This window comes from Montipora capricornis, chromosome 4 (assembly GCF_036669925.1).
Source record: "Montipora capricornis isolate CH-2021 chromosome 4, ASM3666992v2, whole genome shotgun sequence".
Lineage (NCBI taxonomy): Eukaryota > Metazoa > Cnidaria > Anthozoa > Scleractinia > Acroporidae > Montipora > Montipora capricornis.
The window spans coordinates 39,812,296-39,830,491 of NC_090886.1; the positions used below are offsets into that span (position 1 = coordinate 39,812,296).

Here is an 18,196-nt window from a genome sequence, read left to right on the forward strand (position 1 = left end):
CGAACAACTTTAAGTTTTATTAATGCGAGCCCACTTATTTTGTCTTCCATTATTGAATAGTGTGTCTGTTTGTGTCGCATAACGAATAACGCACTTCAAATTTACTAAGGGAACAGATATTGAAGACAAACGACTCTACAGTAAGGTGTTATAACGAGAATTCATTTTTCGTGATTTTTGAGAAATTAAGATTATTCTACTGTGACGTTAATATTCAAATTGCAAAAGTCGTCCTAGCGAAGAGCCAATGAAACAATTATCAAGTTTTGGTCGCCTTTTCGATTGACACTTTACTAAGTTGGTATTAATATTTTAACGATCCACTGTGCATGGAAACTTGATCTCGATTTGAGCAGCGTTTGCCGTAATTGGGAGAAACACCAATTTAGAGCAGGCATCAAAATTCTTTTGCAGCATCATTCCATTTTTTTATTTGTAAATTAAGGTAATGGAAACTCCCTGCTGGGTTAGGGAAAAAATGTAGACGTTCGCAGTGGTCTATTGAGTAAACCTTACTCTCATTGGATATTAAGTTATACTTCAGTACAGTTATACTTTATACACAGTTCAAGAATCGATCACGTTTTCGGAGTGGAAAAATCATGCCCGCTACGTCCCGTTGGTTATTCACTGATAAAAAGATATATCTTGTTAACTATCCGTTTACTGATACTGGAGCCTATGAGAACTTCAGGTAATAATTTTCATTAGAAATTGCTATTACCGACTTACCTTACTGACTGTTCAGCGATGGAAAATTTTGTTAATAAAGGAACATAATCGAGGCATTGCAGAGTGGAGAGATCGATATTAATCATCTTTGCCTTTGGGGCATTTTTGTAACAGAATGAATGGCATTTAAGGTAAGGTCGCGAGTCGAGAAAATGATGTCTGGAACCTTACTTAATTACCTCGTTACCAAGGTATCAACCTAAAAAAAAATAAATTAAAGAGTTCACCCTTTGAGACGACGAAAAGATCGCTTGATTTTCTGTACGACGGAAAGAGAAAATCTATTCGGTTGAAAAATCCAGTGCTTAATTGTGAAATGGAAAGAAAACGGTTCCGTGACATTTTTCATGACAGTGTTCCTCGTAACTAAGTTCTCAAGAACTTTGCCATTTACAAAATCAAGCCTCAAGAGTTCATTCTGCTGGGTTTTTTAATGATTCTTTTTGTTTTGAAAACGACGCCCTTTCAACTCGGCGCCATGAATTTCAAGTCGGATGAGTGCCTTAACCTTCGAACAAAGAACGAAACTGACAGAGATTTATGCCTTTTTTTAAAGAGTGGCTTTGTTTTATTTGAAGATTATTTGTGAATATGCTACAAATACATGATGAAACAAAGTTGAAACGAAAAATGTGCTCTATTTCCAAGAGCTTGAATAGCCATTTACAAAATCAAGTGCCACAGAAAATGTCTTTTCTTTTACAAACTAGAGGTTGAAGAATCGAAGGCTTTTGGTACCTTTAAATTTAGCGTTAGTGTTTCGTGAACAAAGGACGTCGAAATATTTATTAGCGGGTCTTAGATATCTGGTACTTGGAAAAAACGTAGGCTCACGCATTGGTATCTCTAAATTTACCTATTTACTGATATGGAGCAATATATATAGGCTTGAAAACTGTCTTATCAGCTATATAGTGCTCAATAGTTGTTAAACTAGAGCTATGATAATTATAACGGTTTAGGAGTAGATTAGTTGTTCAAAGACATCGATCGCTACTCAGAGTTTCATGCTTCATGGCGGAAGACGGTCGTATAGCACAAAGTCATAAACAACTACTAGAATAGATAGATAAGACGAGTAGCTGGGTTGCAATCATGGACGACTGACAGAGCTTTAGCAGCAAACCGAAGTGGATGGCAAGAGAATGTCAAAGCCTTATATGTGCCTTACCTGTCGCGAAACCCCGTTTTTGCTTCGAAACTGTTCTGAAGTTTAATTGCGTAAGGAACGTTGCATCGATTCTCAGATTTTTGACAAGGACTCCATTTACCTTACCAAATGTTTCAATAAAAAAAAATACAGTTTAAGCTTCCCCCAAATTTTGAATAGAAATAATACTCCTAAAACAAGTTTAATAGCGTTAGGGAAGCTGGCTGGTCTTTGACAGCCTCTTTTAGGCTACAAGCTGACTCTGACACGTTTTCCAGTTGAGATCGATCTGAAGGAGCCTAAGAGACTTTCATAATTAAAACCAATCCAATGGAAAAGACGCAAGAACAACTGAAAATTTCTCAGGAAGTCTTTCAGAGGCTTTGGAGTGACTTTTGCAGCAGACCTAGATTTTCACACTAACTAGGAAAAGTTTTGTATAAGTAAAAAGGATCAGATTGGCTTTGAAGAAGCCGCTCGAATCTCGCTAGGCGAACTCGAAACTTTTCTGAGGGTTTAGTCAAAAGAAGCATTCGTTGTCAGTGTCTGTGGATTATCCACAGTGTAGCGCAATAGGCCAATGTGGGGAACACTGCATTGATCCTGGTGCAAAGGAGATAACTGACAAACCTAACATATGACACCGAGTTTGGGAATCGAAATTGGGACATATTTGTGGAAGGCGGGTGCTAATACTACCGCGCAAACCGTTCTTCACGACTAAGCCGCCACGAATTCGTTTGAATGACCCAGAAAAAGTTCAGTTAATCGAAGAAAATGAAGCAGAAAGAAAAACTGTCTCATTTTTGTAACTACGAGGCATTCAGCACAGTGACTTCCATTAAACACGATCTGCAAGTAATTTTGGAACTGCTGATCACCTTTCCCTCTGTCCATAAAAAAACTCATTTTTGTTTGAATGTATGGTAATGAACACACGAGGAAATTAATGCCTTAGAAAGTTAAATCACACGGTCACGCGTTAAATGATTCCAGTCCTTACAGAGTGCAAAGTTTAAGGATTTTTCGTCTGAAAACAAAACAGCAAGGCTTTGGAACACATCATAAATGACGCAGAAAAAGTGAATTAAAGAAAATGAAGCAGAAAGAAAAACTGCTTCACTTTTGTAACCAGGAGGCATTTCTATTAAACCCGATCTGCAAGAGAATCACGTTTCCCTCTCTCTATAAAAAACTCATTTTTTCCTGAATGTATGGTAAAGAACGCACCAGTGAATCGGTGCCTTGGAAAGTTCAATCAAACGGTCACGCTTTAAATTATTCCAGTCCCTACGGGGTGCAAAGTTTAAGGCGAAAATTTTCGTCGGAAAACGAATTAAACTGCAAGTCTTTGGTACACATCACGTTCATGAACTTCGTAATCTGCCTAAGAAACAAAATTGAGGACGAACAGAACTTATCCAACTTTAAGTTCTAACAGCTTCCCTGAACTTATTGTTAGGTTCCAAAGGCACGTCCATGATGAATCACTCTTTAAATTGCTACTGATGCGGTCAGGATGGTCAATGTAACCAATCAATTCAGTTACTCCCATTTTTTTCTGCGTACCTGCTTATACTATATGCCGCTCTTAGAAAGGCTAATATAAGGTTTTTCTCACAACGCTATGATGATATGTTGTTGATATGAATGCATGGACAAAACTGCCTTCCTTAGTGGTGCACCCATCCGGAAACAGTATACATGTACAAGTTTCAACTTCTCCGTGACGACGCAGCACCATAGTTTCCAGAAACCCTCGCCCTTCGCTCACTGCTAGCTATGGAACTAGATCAATACAACAGAGTGCGTGCAATAGCTGTAAAAGTTGGTTTGAAAACAAAAGGCAACGATCCGCCGGCTTAAAACGAGACCTGAGCACCTGCTAATATTCGTGGTAATAAATGCTGTGGCAAACGTACCTTTCGATCATCCACGATGGGAGATACGAGCGGGGGTAAAAAAACGCGAACATTTGAATGAGCTGAGACGATGTCGCCAAGATCACGAAAGGAATAAGAATCACTTAAAGCACTAGAGTGTTCCGAACAAATGATTTGCCATTGCAAAACCTTGAATAGACAAAGACTTCATTGATTGCTGGGTCAGTAGTTTAGACCTAAGGAATTTTAATTAGTTTATTGTTAAAATTTCAATGAATTGTTGAAGAAAAGAACTGCGTTTTATGGTGCCCCTCAGACAGACAGGCCAAGTATTTCCATCGAGTGCAAATAAATTCGGTATTAAAAAATCAAATGACACCAGAAATTAGACAAAGGTTTAATAGTTTTGCTCTTGCATGCAAAGTGCTCGCGTTTAGTGCCTGCGACGGCAGACCAACAGGCGCCTCGCAAAACGCATGCGCAATCGATAATTACGTGACCATAAACACAAAGATAACTACATGCAATTGCGTCGTTGGATCGGTTTTGTTATGTGAAGAATAGAAAATAAAGATTATTTAGCATAGAAATAACCTGTTTTTCCTCCTTAAGTTAGCTTTGTACGAGCACGTGAGGACTGAAGGTCATTACTGGATAGGTCTGTTCAGACGTTCTGCAAATATACGAGTTACGTAACCGTTGTCTTTAGTGTTCATGTTCAGTTGTGTATATGAGTTTCGGTTCTGTGTGCAGTAAAAGTTGAGCATATGTATCAAGAAATAAGAGGAGTTGTTGACTTTTGTGATAGTTCAACAGTTCTATGACTTTATAGGGGTATTTATAAGATTCCTGAATATCGCCATTGTTACATGAACGTGAAGTTTCCGCCGTGCACAGACTTGCTTTTCTTCAACAAGCTTCTACTTTCTCCGAAACCTTCAATATTCACTTCAAGTACCTATCCAGCTGGAATCCAGATTTCCGATTTACAAGCTCAAACTTCAGTATTTGTTGAATTTAAGTTTTGTAAATCTACCATTCAAAGGCAGTGAAAACTACTACCTCACGATTTGTCTACAAGCTCCGTTTGAAAAACTTAATACATACTCGAATTGATTCGTTTCAGTAGAATTTGAAGTGACCTAACCAATTTACCTCTTAATTAAACGAGTTCGTGGAGGTTTTGCACACTCATTTCGATAAATTATTTGCATTTTCTTTGGATAACTCATGGTTGTAATTCCGAACGAAGCCATTAACCTATGAGGTCCACCCAGGGGAAGGAGGAGGGGAGAGGGGGGGCTTGTTTCCGTGTTCCCTTAAAAAAATAGCTTGTGTTCCCTTGTTCCCGAAATTACTCCAAAACTTCTCAGCTTTTTGATCCCTAAAATGGTTTATGTTCCCTAAGATATTGTCTTTGTTTGCCTGTTCTTCCCTCGTTCAAGTAGCCATGTTCCCTTGTACCCCAAAACCCCTGGGAGCTCCTTACCTGTCAATGTGAAAGAAAGTCAAGTTTCGAGTTTCTCTATTTGCACTGTAACGCTAATTTGCAGTATTAATACAAAGAACAGGGATTCCAAAAAATATTTGGAGGTGTGGTTTTGTGTACACGAGAACCCATAGGGTTAAAAAGAGTTTATGCATGCACCGCGAAAGGTACCATGCATTTCAGTCAGCGAACGTAGATGGAGACAGGAGTTGTTTTCATTTGTTTTGATATACGGTAGCTACTGCTGAGAAGCGACTACCGGTATTCGTTTTCTGAAATAGCAACTTTCTTTGATATCCCAATAATTTGCTCTTGTGAAAATAAGCCATGTTTGAGACAGGAAAATGAATGTGAAAGGTCAACGAGGAAAAGCAAAACCCTGGAATAAAACTCTTTCCCTGGAAACGCGATTCGTGTCATTGGCGGGAGTGAACTGCTCCGGCGCCACTGAGATTATTGACGAAAATCAAGTTTTTGAAATAATTTGACTTCTCGAGTAAGTTAATGATGATAAGTGTTGTCATCATTCAGAGGCATTTTGTGAAAAGATCAAAGACACAACTAAAAATGTCAGAACCAAGGTCATGACACTTCCCGAAAAACCAATCAATTTGAAATTTCCTGTAACTAATAGATCTCTATTTTTGATTTTCAGTATATGAGTTACAGGTAGCTTGATAACTCGCACTAACAGTGTTGAAATATGAGCTCTGATCCTCCAACCTAAGAATGTTGTAGGACCAAATTACTTTCAGTGCCGTTGAGTATTTTGCGCTGTTAATTCGTGTCCCTTTTTGTCTTCGATTACCAATGAATACGTTTTTTTTTTTAAGTTTAAAGATTTTAGACATTAAGAAAGGTATTACATTTGATTTCTGAGAAAAAGCGCCATTCGAAGTAGAGGAAACGTGAGACAAAAACGAAAGAAACTGTCCCCCAAAATTAGTGGCGTTTTGATCTCCAGCCAACGAGCGCGTGAAGCGATGACATCATGTACGCCCACTGAGGATTTAGTTTTCGACTGACAAGCCCCGATAAAGCTCACTTCATAGCTGATTTTTCTCAGTTTTCACGTGGATAAAAATATTGAACTAGCTCGTGGTTATAAAAGCCAAGTAACTTACGTCACCGGAACCGACTTCAATCACTGTATGAAAACCTGAGGAAGCATCCGGCCCTGATATTTGTTCGCCTGTGGAAGCACTTGCTCTTGACTGTTTCGGAATAGATAAGCTCGGAATATTCAGAAATCGTGTTCTTTTTGGAACTGTTCGGTCATGAACGGAATGCTATTCCCCTAAGCCACTCAGTCTTCAATTGTATATATATATATATGAAGTAAGGGTGATAGAGGAAGGGTAACCTGAAAGCAGGCGGGACTGGGGCCCGTTTCTCGAAAGTCCCGAAAACTTTCGGACCCGAAAAGTCATTTGAGATGTTTTGGAAAGCCGATCTTTTAACATGTTTTCAAGGTAACAAAAATAAAAATAACTGTGAAGTTTGACGAATTAAATCATCTCTGTTCTTGAGATACAAAGGGAATTGTGACACCCGAAAGTGGCCCGTAAACTTTCGGGACTTTCGAGAAACGGGTCCCTGGTCCCATCTCGAGGAGAGAAACTGCTCGTAGGATAGACAAAAGGGAATCCTCGCACTTATCTGGACAACTTTAAGCAATGTCTATCTCTTACAGTCACATGAAAAATTCACGTGGGTTCAACGGGAATCAAACCCACGACCTCTGCAATGACGGTGCAATGCTCTACCAACCCGAGCTATGAATTATGCCCCATCAGGGGCTCATATGAGTCCCGTGATAGGACTTGATGAATGAAATAAATGTCTAAATTTGAAGTGCGGGCTATAGATGAAAGGTTATCGAGTTAAGTGCAAGGATTATTTTTCCCTTCATCTGAAACAGGAATGCTTGCTTTGAAGGAATGCGACCTTTGACTGGAATTGTCGCCTACCAAAAATTCCCATTCCGAAATTCTTTGACTAGAGCAAATTAAATGACAAGCGTTATTCTTTCCTTGGAATTCTGAGCACAAAAGAGCGAATGTAAATGGAATGCTAAAGTCCGACTTTTTAAGTGAATAAGGCATCAACTTGTTTTCAAGATCATGAGAGAAAAGAATTATAGGCTTTCTCTCAAGGTATCAAGATCTTAGATTATCGTAATATGACAGAGACTACAGTTGTAAGGAACGAATTTGTAGACTGACAAGCCATAGGTTTTCTCCTGTAATGCCATGCATCCGAGTCATTACACATTCTTGTTTCAAGAGAAAGAAGCTTTTGGTGCGTTTCTTATAGTGCAGAACGGTCCAATGATAACTACAAAAACTCTTCCTCGTCTATACTGAGTTCCAGTCGTAAATAAAACAGTTCGGAGTTTCCGCGTGAAATTTGTTTGAGTATTGGGGTCACACGACGGGCAGAAACGAGGGCATGGCAGAAGAAAAGATGTGGTGGAAAGATGAAACAACTGTACGTTATGTGCTGATAAAAGGTTTGCGTGACAAGGAACTAAACACAGCGTTAGATTGATTCCCGAAAGACGGAAGAATCCCCGTTTGCTTTTGAAAGGAGCTTTATCAATAGAGGTGCGTGGTGTCTCCAGTCAAGTAAACTGATCCTATTTGTTTCTATGAATACATCTGGGTTTCGCGCAATTCAATACCCATGAAAGGGTTTTATAATTCACTCATCAAATTCTTTAAAATCCCATTCAAGCAAACAACCAGTTGTTCAAAGGAATTTGATGTGGAGAAGCTTAATTGAAGCTTGCACAAATACTTACTTCGTTCTTCGTTGTGATGACGTAGGGCAATAAAACGCAATACCTAAATAATAATAATAATAATAATAATAATAATAATAATAATAATAATAATAATAATAATAATAATAATAATAATATACATTTAATGTAAGCTTGACCGAAGCTAAGCCAAGAGCAAGCACTATTCACCCACGCATTCAAACCAACTTAACTACTAACACAAACAAAATTATTGAATCGAGTTTAGTTTTCATAAGCTCATTTAATCCTCATAGCTGTGTTGAACTTGTGAGAAACGCTATCATTGGTCCCCTGAGGTATTCGCCAGAAATGTGGACTGAAATACAGTAACTCGACCAGTCTAAGCGTCTCAAAGAGAGTTCAAAGTTCGGTTGCGAACCCCCAACGAGATGTGGCCCGTGACACAATACAGTAAAATATTTCATGATTAGGAAGGGCCTTTTCTTTGAAAGGGTGTATCTTTGGTAACTTAAATACCTCTTTTTTTTTTGGTGACATTGAAAACCCAGCTTGAAATAGTAAGCATGGAAAATATCTGGGATATGCCTTCCGCGGGCGTGTGTAAGGAAGGGCCGGCGGCGTTCCGGGTTGTTGGGCGATTTTTATTTCTAGGGGCAAAATGGCCCTGCTCCACTTTCCAAAGGAAATAACTCCGAACAAGACACTACAAACAGATGCTAATGATTCGAGTCCTATTTCACGTACGACTGCAAAAAAAGTGTCTTACACATGTCAGCTTCGAACCACAGCTTACGCAACCGCAGACATATCGTCGAGAAATGCCTTGTCTTGACATTTGTACAAAATATTTGATTTCAGTCCCAATAAAATCGCTTTAACGTTTATCGCAAGCATCAGTGCGAAGGACATATTTCTTGTCTCGCTCGAACAAAGTCCAAGCGTTCGATTCCCGTTCCCGCCATGCCCGGCAAAGGCCCTTTGTACGTGTAATTAATTAGGTTATCTTTTCTTCATGCCAAAAAAAGCTAGTGGAGTTTTGACGAGTTTGTTTCTGTACGTCTAGGGCCAATTACAGCTTCCTAAAGAAATAGAAGTTGAAGATGAGCTAATGTGTATAGCTCATTGTGAAGAACAGAGTGCATCGCATATTTACGAGGCGGCCGGCCACGGGTTCTATTTGAGCTGTGTTCGCAAAGGCTCACTGTACTGCGATTATCACTTCAACGTGAAAGAAAATTTGAAAAAGGAGGAACACTCAAGGAGCACAAGGGTAACTTTGATTTTTGGTACGCATTAGAAATGTAAATAAAAGGGTCCGCAATGAAAAGTTACATAAGGGTTATTTCATCCTTGTTTCACTCAGCTGAGGCAAAAAAAAATTATCTACTTAGTAACAAAACCTGGCTAACATGCAAACTATTTTATCTACTTACTTAGATGCAGACGAATACTTCTCCTCGTGTTCGCCAGGGACTTGCTTCACCGGTTGTGTCGCTGATACATCTCCAACAGACGCCATCTCTGCGAGTAAGGTAACACAAAACTATCAAGTGACACTCATGAAAAGCCAATTAGTCGGTGATAAGTAAATCCAGGTTTTACGGAAGGCGAACAAAAAATTGTTGAAAAGGCATTAGTGGATTAAAACTTGAACTTTGATACACGAAATAAATGATATACTATGGTCCCTGTCTAGGTCAATTCAATTTCCTAGGGGTGAAAAGAAAGGGATTTTTTAAGGCTTACTTTAAGGTCAGTTTTTAGCGTGCGGGCGGCGTGAAAAAGACACATTCGCTTTGTGTATCTTTACAACTACATAAACCTCTTTGTTCGACAATCCTGTGAAATCTCCTTAACGCAGACGGAGTTGTCTAACGTCCGACTTACGAACCGTGCTTGCATGGAAACGAACCGTGCATGCATGGAAGCTAAACTTATTAGACTTATAAAATAAACATCTACAATGAAGCGAAGAAGGAAACCTTATGAGTAGCTTAAATATTCTTTCCGCAGGAAGGTAATCCAAAGAGTTTTCAATTTTCCATTTTAAGAGAACAGATGCCAGACATAATGTGCACGCATGCATGACTCGCTTGGACATTCACGAAGTCAGTTCTGTTTTCGCGCGTTCTTTGATCTGGGTCCCGTTTCTCGAAAAACGCGAGTTTTGGATCCCAAAAGCTATTTGTAAGAATTCAACCCGCTTGTTTTAAAAAATCTGGCCTTTTATTATGCTTTAAAAGATGACTAAAAGCAAAATAATTGTGAAAAATGATAACATAAAAACTCTCCCTTCTTAAGATACAGAGGGAATTATGTCACCCTAAACGTTTCGACATTTCGAAAAACGGGCCCCAAGAGAAATGGGACAATGTCACGTGTTTTTTTGCATTGTTCTACGGGTCAACGTTCCTCATTATCTTTGCTCAGGATCAGACAACGCTGAACCACTTTCGATTTGTTTTTTACCACAAAGAAAGTTTTTATTTCAGAGCGTGACCCAGGCGTGACCAGAATCATGACACAAAGAAAGATCAAGTGCAGGCTATAACTTTCTCGCAATATGATTGGTTTATTTCCCAAAATGAGCGTTCCTGATTGGCTGTTGCATTTCGTGGTAAATTGACGCGAGCATGACGCGAGTAGCATTGTCTAGATTCTTATCGACAACGGCAAATTAGCCAATCAGATTGCGAGATTACAAGCCATTGCAAAATATTAACCCTCAGTTGGAATCTTAGAGGTAGACATCAAATCAATTTTTACAATACAAGCCGTTCATGGTAAATTTTTTTGCTAATCCTTTCGGAACGAAATGTGAAAAACGTGAAAAACTTTTCTAGAGTGTTTCAATTGGTTTTCATCCTTGTCATCGGAACAGTCACGCAGGTACCGTAAAAGCGAACCCAATCGTTGATACGAAGGTCACTACAAAAGAAGAAATCTCATTATTTTTTGACTCTGATGATGTGAAATACATCTGTCAGAATCCTACAAAGACACATTTATCATGTGACACAAAGAATGATCTAAAATGACTGTCTCCAAGGTAAAAGGGAATCAGTTTAGTTTTTTTCACGGCGATTTTCTTAAACACTTGAGCTGAACTGTCGCCTTTGTTAATGCAAGTCACCTTGTGGCCTTCTCAAGTTGCTTAGCGTGACCAAAGAAACAACATTATGCTTAGAAGATCATTAGCCATCAACGTATTTCCGGGTTTCTTCAATAGGAGGATGTCAAGTATAATTAAAATATCCCTCGACTGGAGACAGACGTTTTCCGAGATTGACGACTTTTTGGCAATGCTGGTTCGCAGTTTACGTTGGCTCTGATACGAATCTTGGACACATACCTTCAGGGAAACAATGCCAACAGTTTTTTTCTCTCTCACTACAGGTACGGCGGCACGTGTCCCCAATTAAAATGAAGAGAGGGAAAATGAAAACTTAGCGGGAGAGAAAAACCGCTCTGAGCTCTGTCACAAACAAACGCAGTCAGTTTGTAAACAGTTCACAGTAACTTTAACGATTAGGCAGTGTGGACATGACTGAAAATATCTCGTTCATATCTAAACTTTCGTTTGTCTTGACATATCACTATCTGTAACAAAACAATAACAAAGTAAAATTGACCTTAATTGCAAACACATTTAAAAAACATTTTGTCCCAAGCAACGATTGCCAGATTTTGATAAGGCACATCAGAAACAGTTTGCGTTGATTCAAAACATGCTCTGCAGTGGATTAATAAACACCTGAGCCTCCCCTTTATAAAAAAAACAGAGAATGAAGAACAGGTCTTCCGAAGAACATAAAGAACAGTATTTAATCTTAGTCCAAATAAAAATGTTTATTTCATGTGAAATCTTGCTTGGCAAGACTGATTAAATATTTACGTCAGCTTGTGTGTAACCAAAGTGCGTTGTTAACTGGGTGAATCTGTGGAGGGATCCAGTTACTTGATAACGAAACCTTTCCACGACCCCGAAGAACGTTCCTTCTAAATTGCTGCCACCCTTTTTATAATACTTGACCCCAAAACGTCAAAACAGTACAAAAGACAAGAGGTGTACTCCCCAGCACTTGGCAACCAACAAGAGCAGACAAAAGACTTATTAACTTCAGATTCTGCGTAATCTGAATTGACTATTTAGCATTCTATGAACGCTATACGGGGTATCAGCTTACCATTAGAGAGCACAGCAACAAAACATAAACAAGAAGGGCAAATATCTACTGTTTCTTACGGTGGTATACCTTCGTTCCAATCGTCAACTTTTTTTTTTGGTTTCCGCTTTCCTTTGCGTGTTACCTTGTCGGTAACTCTAGGGTGTAATTATTTTTCATTTCGTGCGTGTTCACCTAGATGTTAAATTCATAAAATTTTGAGTATGCCGTTTCGCTCGCTTGCATGACAGAAACAGGAGTTTAAAAGAGGCTGTTATCTGCCTTAGTTTTAAGATCTATGGTGCGAAAACAAAACTTGAAATTAAAGCTTTAAACAGCATTAAGTACCGCTAAAATTGGACGTCGTGCCACTCTCTGTTAAGCCTCTCTGCTCTCAGAAAGTTCCACATTATTGGTTCGATATCCATTTACAGAGCATATCGTCGACAACCGAAACAATGACTCGCGCTCTCAAAAGTTATGAAAACAATAACGAGCTCCTGAGCTCGACTAACAGTTGTGAACCCCAGTTGTTTTTGTTTTTGTTTTGCTGTTGCGGCAGACGCTCTAGTTGTAGCCTTTTACGTCTACATATGCGTCAAAGTCCTTCCTTTGCTACGTAACATTTTGTAGAATACAGGTCTAGGTACTTTTTAAGTTAGTAAAACTGATTCAAAAGAAAGCGTCGACCCAGTACTGAGACACTGTATAGTTTTCCTTTTGATATTTCGTGAAAAACTGAAAGAAATTTGCAATAATCTTTTTTTCCGAAATGGAATTTGTACTGAAGATGTTGTCTGATACCACTCGCTATCAACGTCGAGGTCAAAGAGAGATCAAGGCTCCATTAAATAGCCGGAAATTCACTTAAACCTAAACACAGACATACTTAGTTGTTTTATTCCCCACTGATCCCCGCCCAATAACAACGCAACGCATTACACAGTTTAAGAAACCCACGAAAAAGGATGTGTCTTTGTATGTGCCATGTAATTTCCGGAGAATCGCTGTAAATGCTAGTAGTCGGCAAACGTATACTAGCTAACCAAAACAAAAGCAACACAATCAGATGTTCGTAAAAGCAGTTTCTTAGAAAAGAAAATAAACACTAACAAAGCGAAGTATCAGTGCAGTATTAAAGAACCTAATCGAAATTAAGACTCGAATTGTCCATTAAGTTGTTTGTATTCGCGTGATTGCTTTAGCCCCATCGAACCCCGATAACCAAAGAAGACAATGTCACTTTTTGTTTTGTGATTGAAGGCAAGGTTGCAAATAGTTGAATTGCGACTTGGAAAGCCTCGAATTATCAAGTCTGAAAACTCACCAAGAAATCGCCTGAATTTATTAATGTATTATGTATAGTTATCAATATATGTCAAATAATTTTCTTGTTAGATGTGTAAGTGCAGTCTTGCTTTGGATATTAATTTAAGTAGCTCCTTCCATTCTCCATTTTTTTTGTTAATCAGCACAGGACACCTATCTATTAGCTTAGACAACGTTTGCCCTTATAACATTTGAAAGATGTACTGTGTGTTGATTTCTTCTTGTATTTGGCGACGTCAGTTCGGCACACAGGATCACCCACTGGATAAAGGAATTATTAATACGAAGATTTCCATGTTGGGAAATACTAAAAATTTTCGCTTGTTTACAAGGAATAAGGCGTTGATACAGCTAAACCCATTTCACCGAGCGTGAACATCGAGGAGCCTCCATTTTCAATTGAAGGACCACCTGGGAGGAGTTTTCTTTTTTTTTTTTGTATTCAGTATTTCTGTTTGAAACTCTATACTGTCAAAATTGTTTGCGGTGTAAGTAGAAGGAACGTTAAAGAGCAATTTCTAGAGTCCTAGCAATTAATAAGGCTTTCATCGGTTTTCGTTCGTTTTGCAGAATATGCAGTTTAGGAATTTCTTTCTTATAGTATTATCAAGGGCAATATCAAAACTGCATAGCGATGATTAGTTGAATTCAAATAAAACAGAAATGCTACCTGTTATCTTCACGACCAATGAATCAATTCAAAGGTTTTCTTCGGTGAAATAATATTAAGCACAATGCAAAATTTTCCAAAATTTCAGTAGACTTGGGGCTTGTGTGGCAGGCAACGATCAACCTTGCCAAGGCTTTGTAACTAACGTGCCATCAAACTTATCGAGCTGATTCGCGTCAGTTTGAATTATGCCTGGAATTCATAGCTTGTTTATGCTCACGATATTCGGAAATCGCAGGCATTCATTTGGCATGGCGTGGATCAGATATATCTCTACTGACAAAAATATTTGAGACCATAATGGTGTAAAATCTAAAACTTGCCTTAGTTGCTTTCATCCCAAAAATAATAAACAATGAAAATTGTTTTTAAAAATAATTTCTTACCACTCCAGCGTAAGGTTTATATCACTTGCAAATACAACAGTATTAAAACACTAATCGAACTCGTTTTCAGTGGGAGACGACACTGGACCACCATTAGCATAACCTTGGAATTATCAGGACGCGATTGGATAAAATGAAAACTCACAATGTGAGAAAATTCCGGCCCCATGTGCTGTATTTAAATCCCTTCGGAGACAATTTCCGGTTACAACGTTTAATTTAGCAGAAATGAAATAAGAGAGACCATCATAGGTTGGGGATTTGCTTCGTCCACGGAAAGATACTTAGCGAAAAATAAGTTTAAGGAGTTAGGAAAACAATTATATCGTTGAAAACTCTACATGAAATGATGAGCTTTTCTTTACCTGGTGCAAACGAAGATAAGCCACTCAAAGCCGACGTCGATAAAAACATGAAAATTTCGCGTGTTTTTGCAATGAAACGTTGATGCAGCTCAACTCATTTTCAACCAAGCCTGAACATAAAACAGCAACAGACTACACCTCCATTTTCACCAAGTCTCAGTTATCTCCTCAAGCAAGTACGGTCCGGTTGCAACGAGACACCCAAGCAAAAACAATTATGCGTGCTTTGAAAGGTTCCAAAGGAGTTCACATTACAAAGCGGTGACGTATCGTAATCTAACACCGTGAGCGCTTTTAAAGAGTTGAGTGATGGCTCCTTTCGGCGGTTTAGTTTTATGCCGGGCACGCCAAAGATAGTTTCAGCCAACGCATCCGAGGAAAAGTTGCGCGGAACTTTGAGGTTTATTATCCAAAGTTTAGCGTCGAATAAACAATAGACAAGACGTTTGGTCACGGTTGATTCAAACGTTGATAAGTCGAGTTCTTTTGGACTCGACAAGACAAGCGCATGACACCCCGCTGGACTTTCAACTTCTAGACTAGACTACAAAGTTTTTCCTTTGGTGTAACACAGTATGTTTCTACGACGAAGACTGCTTCGTTTGGACTCTTAAAAAACTGAAGACAGCTATTTTGAAACGCAAAAATTGTTGAGAAAGGTAACAATGGGTGCGCCCATCCTCCCGATTTTCTGTCTCTACGCACGTGCTTGACTCTTCACTTTCTTGGAGCGGGGGCTTCGCAGGTCTGTCCGCAGTTCTCATTGACGTCAGTGATCATTCTCGCGACGACACCTGCTGACTACGTTCTTCACACAACTAATCTTCCTTTGATTCTTTTCCAGTTTCTCTTGTTTCACGCGGTGAAGAATGGAAACATGCCCCTGCGCATGCCCCCCAGTTCCCTTCGTAAATTTCATATTCCAAAATGGCCGTCCGTTCAATTCATGTTTGCCCTGGAGAAAAGCCTTGGGAACGAGTTGGTTCATTTAAAGCAGACATCAAATACCTTTTTTTTGAATAGGCCTTTTTATGATGACGGCATATTCTCAAAAATTCACCACCAAGCCTCGTTTGTTCAAAATTATTCACATCATCTGAAAATGAAATACTGTTATCACGTGGGTTTTCTTTGCAAGTTTGCCCCTTTGGGATTCACAAATTTGATTCTAATTTGAGGCTTGTTGGTGAAAACACCTAGTTAGGGGCTGTTTACATGGAGAAAGGGTGACCCTCTTAGGAGGGGTACTTCACGCTTCCAATGTCCATGACCACTTGTTAGGATTTTTGATTTTTCCACATCTTTCCGAGTCGAGCGGCTTTCCCTCGTGCTCTCGTCGACAATTGGTTCATCATCATCATCTAGGTATTTTCGCGGAATGCGACACTGTTGTCCTCCGACTGTTCCGAACTCTGTTCGATTTTGCCCCCACAGAACGGCGAAAATATTCCCCGGGCTTACACGCGCACTAAATTACAGACTTTCGCGGCAATCTGACAGTAATCCGATCCCACAAAAGTTGACCCTTCTAGAACGGTGACCCTACCTCAAGTATTTATATGGCAAAAAGTTGGCCCTCCTAGGAGGGTTACCCTACCAAGGAGATAGGGTGACCCTACCCCTAGGGTGACCCAACCTCTCATGTAAACCAAACCGGAAAATACAACAGGCAAGCGTTACCCTTCTAGAAGGGTCACCCTATCTCCATGTAAACAGGCTCTAAGACGTATTCACGCAAATGGGCTATTTATGTTTGGTTCAAAAGCTTGAAATAAAACCAAAATTCATGCAACGAGTTCAAAAGCTAAAAGGAGCAGGGCTGATATAACGGTGAAAAAATATGATTATATCATAAGCCTTCACCAGGATACGGTGCTTCTATTTTGTTTCACTGCTCCTTGCTTACAAAGATATACCATGGGTTCCTGGTTATATCATTGCAACGTTGACCTTTTGTTAAAGTCAATATCCTAAGATTCTAAGACCGTACAGAGCTTCCATGTTGACCAGTGTACCAAAAAAAGTCCAAGAATGACAAGGTATCAGCAATATTTTATTTCATCTTCCATTCAATGTTTTTTGCCAATAAAAATCAATAACTTTATTAAAGAATATTTTGTTGTTAATCAGTTGTTCTTCCTTAATGTTCAGTGTATCAAAATACAATGTCCACGAGTAAGAAAGCGATCATGTACCACGACTATTTTCGTCAAAGCGCTTTCCAGTTGTTTTTGCAACTGAAATATTCCTCATTGTTGGAAGGGGTAGGGGAGTTCAGGAGGCATTCTTCAATTACAGCCAAGTTTGAAAATTGAGTTTAAAGTGCTACTATGATTAAAAAAATCACTTCCTTTTTTCTTCAGATTTTGAAAGTGTGATCGCTTAACATTTGACTGACAAGATTTTGAGCTTTGATTTTTATCCAAAGGCTGTTTACTTTGAGTGTAAGTTTTGGATTTACTCACGTTCAAAACTGACCGACTGGACCTCAGAGGGTTGGATCTAGAGAAAAGTGACGTCATTGACTCACTAGCTTAACATTTCAGCGTGTAAACGCACCTTAATATGTATGCGAAAGTCTGAAAGCCCGAAACTCCCGTGCTGCATATTAGGGAGCTTAAGCAAGCGCGCTTTTGAGACGCGGACACACGCATTGCATTCTTTAACTCTTAAGTCTTTCATGTCATTTTATCCTCGATCCACCGAAAATTCCAGTTAACATAAACAGGTATATTTTTGAAATCAATACTTAAAACTTGGGTAACTTAGTGTTTAGTTAACACAGTGTTGAAATTCAAAGAAAAATTTAAAAAAATGACTTTTTGGTCATAGTAGCACTTTAAAATACCCGCATACTTATCAATCTTTCTTATACTGTAGGACCTCAAAATTGGGTTATTTGGATGCCTTATCGAAAGCAGGAGTAGGAACTTCCAACTTCATTGTATTTGTGGAATGGCGTTGTTTACAAAGCGCGAGGTTATCTTTAGATTGATTTTCCCGCGAAACCAAACCTTTCCAGCTGATCACAGGACTTGCCAATCTCGACCCCCAGAGCTCTTCTGTTGACTGATGGAGAGAAGAGCTCAGGGGACCCTGAAACAAAGTGTCTTCTCATGGTTTTCTTGAAGGACAATCAAAAGCGTCTCTAATTGGTGCATTCATATTAGCACGAGGAGTGAGCAGGCGCCGTACGTTCAAATAGACAATTTTTGGCTATAAGAACGCTACGGCGTATGCTCTCCTGCATTGAGTCTCC

The 18,196-nt window shown here is 39.2% G+C and overlaps 1 protein-coding gene across 2 annotated transcripts in view; it reads right to left on the reverse strand.

The window, feature by feature from the left end:
- The window catches only part of LOC138046918 (pyruvate dehydrogenase protein X component-like), a 60,334-nt gene extending 45,174 nt beyond the window's left edge, over positions 1-15,160 (reverse strand). The window contains exons 1-2 of one of the 2 annotated variants that reach the window (XM_068893544.1): positions 14,938-15,160; positions 9,455-9,542 (exon numbers count right to left, since the gene is read on the reverse strand). In XM_068893544.1, coding sequence (XP_068749645.1) covers positions 9,455-9,542; positions 14,938-14,986 — 137 coding nt within the window. In that variant the 5' untranslated portion in view covers positions 14,987-15,160. Of the gene's footprint in view, positions 1-9,454; positions 9,543-14,186; positions 14,344-14,937 lie in introns of those variants that run through there. The other variant, XM_068893545.1, reaches the window with a different exon arrangement.
- Between the last annotated feature and the right edge of the window lie 3,036 nt (positions 15,161-18,196).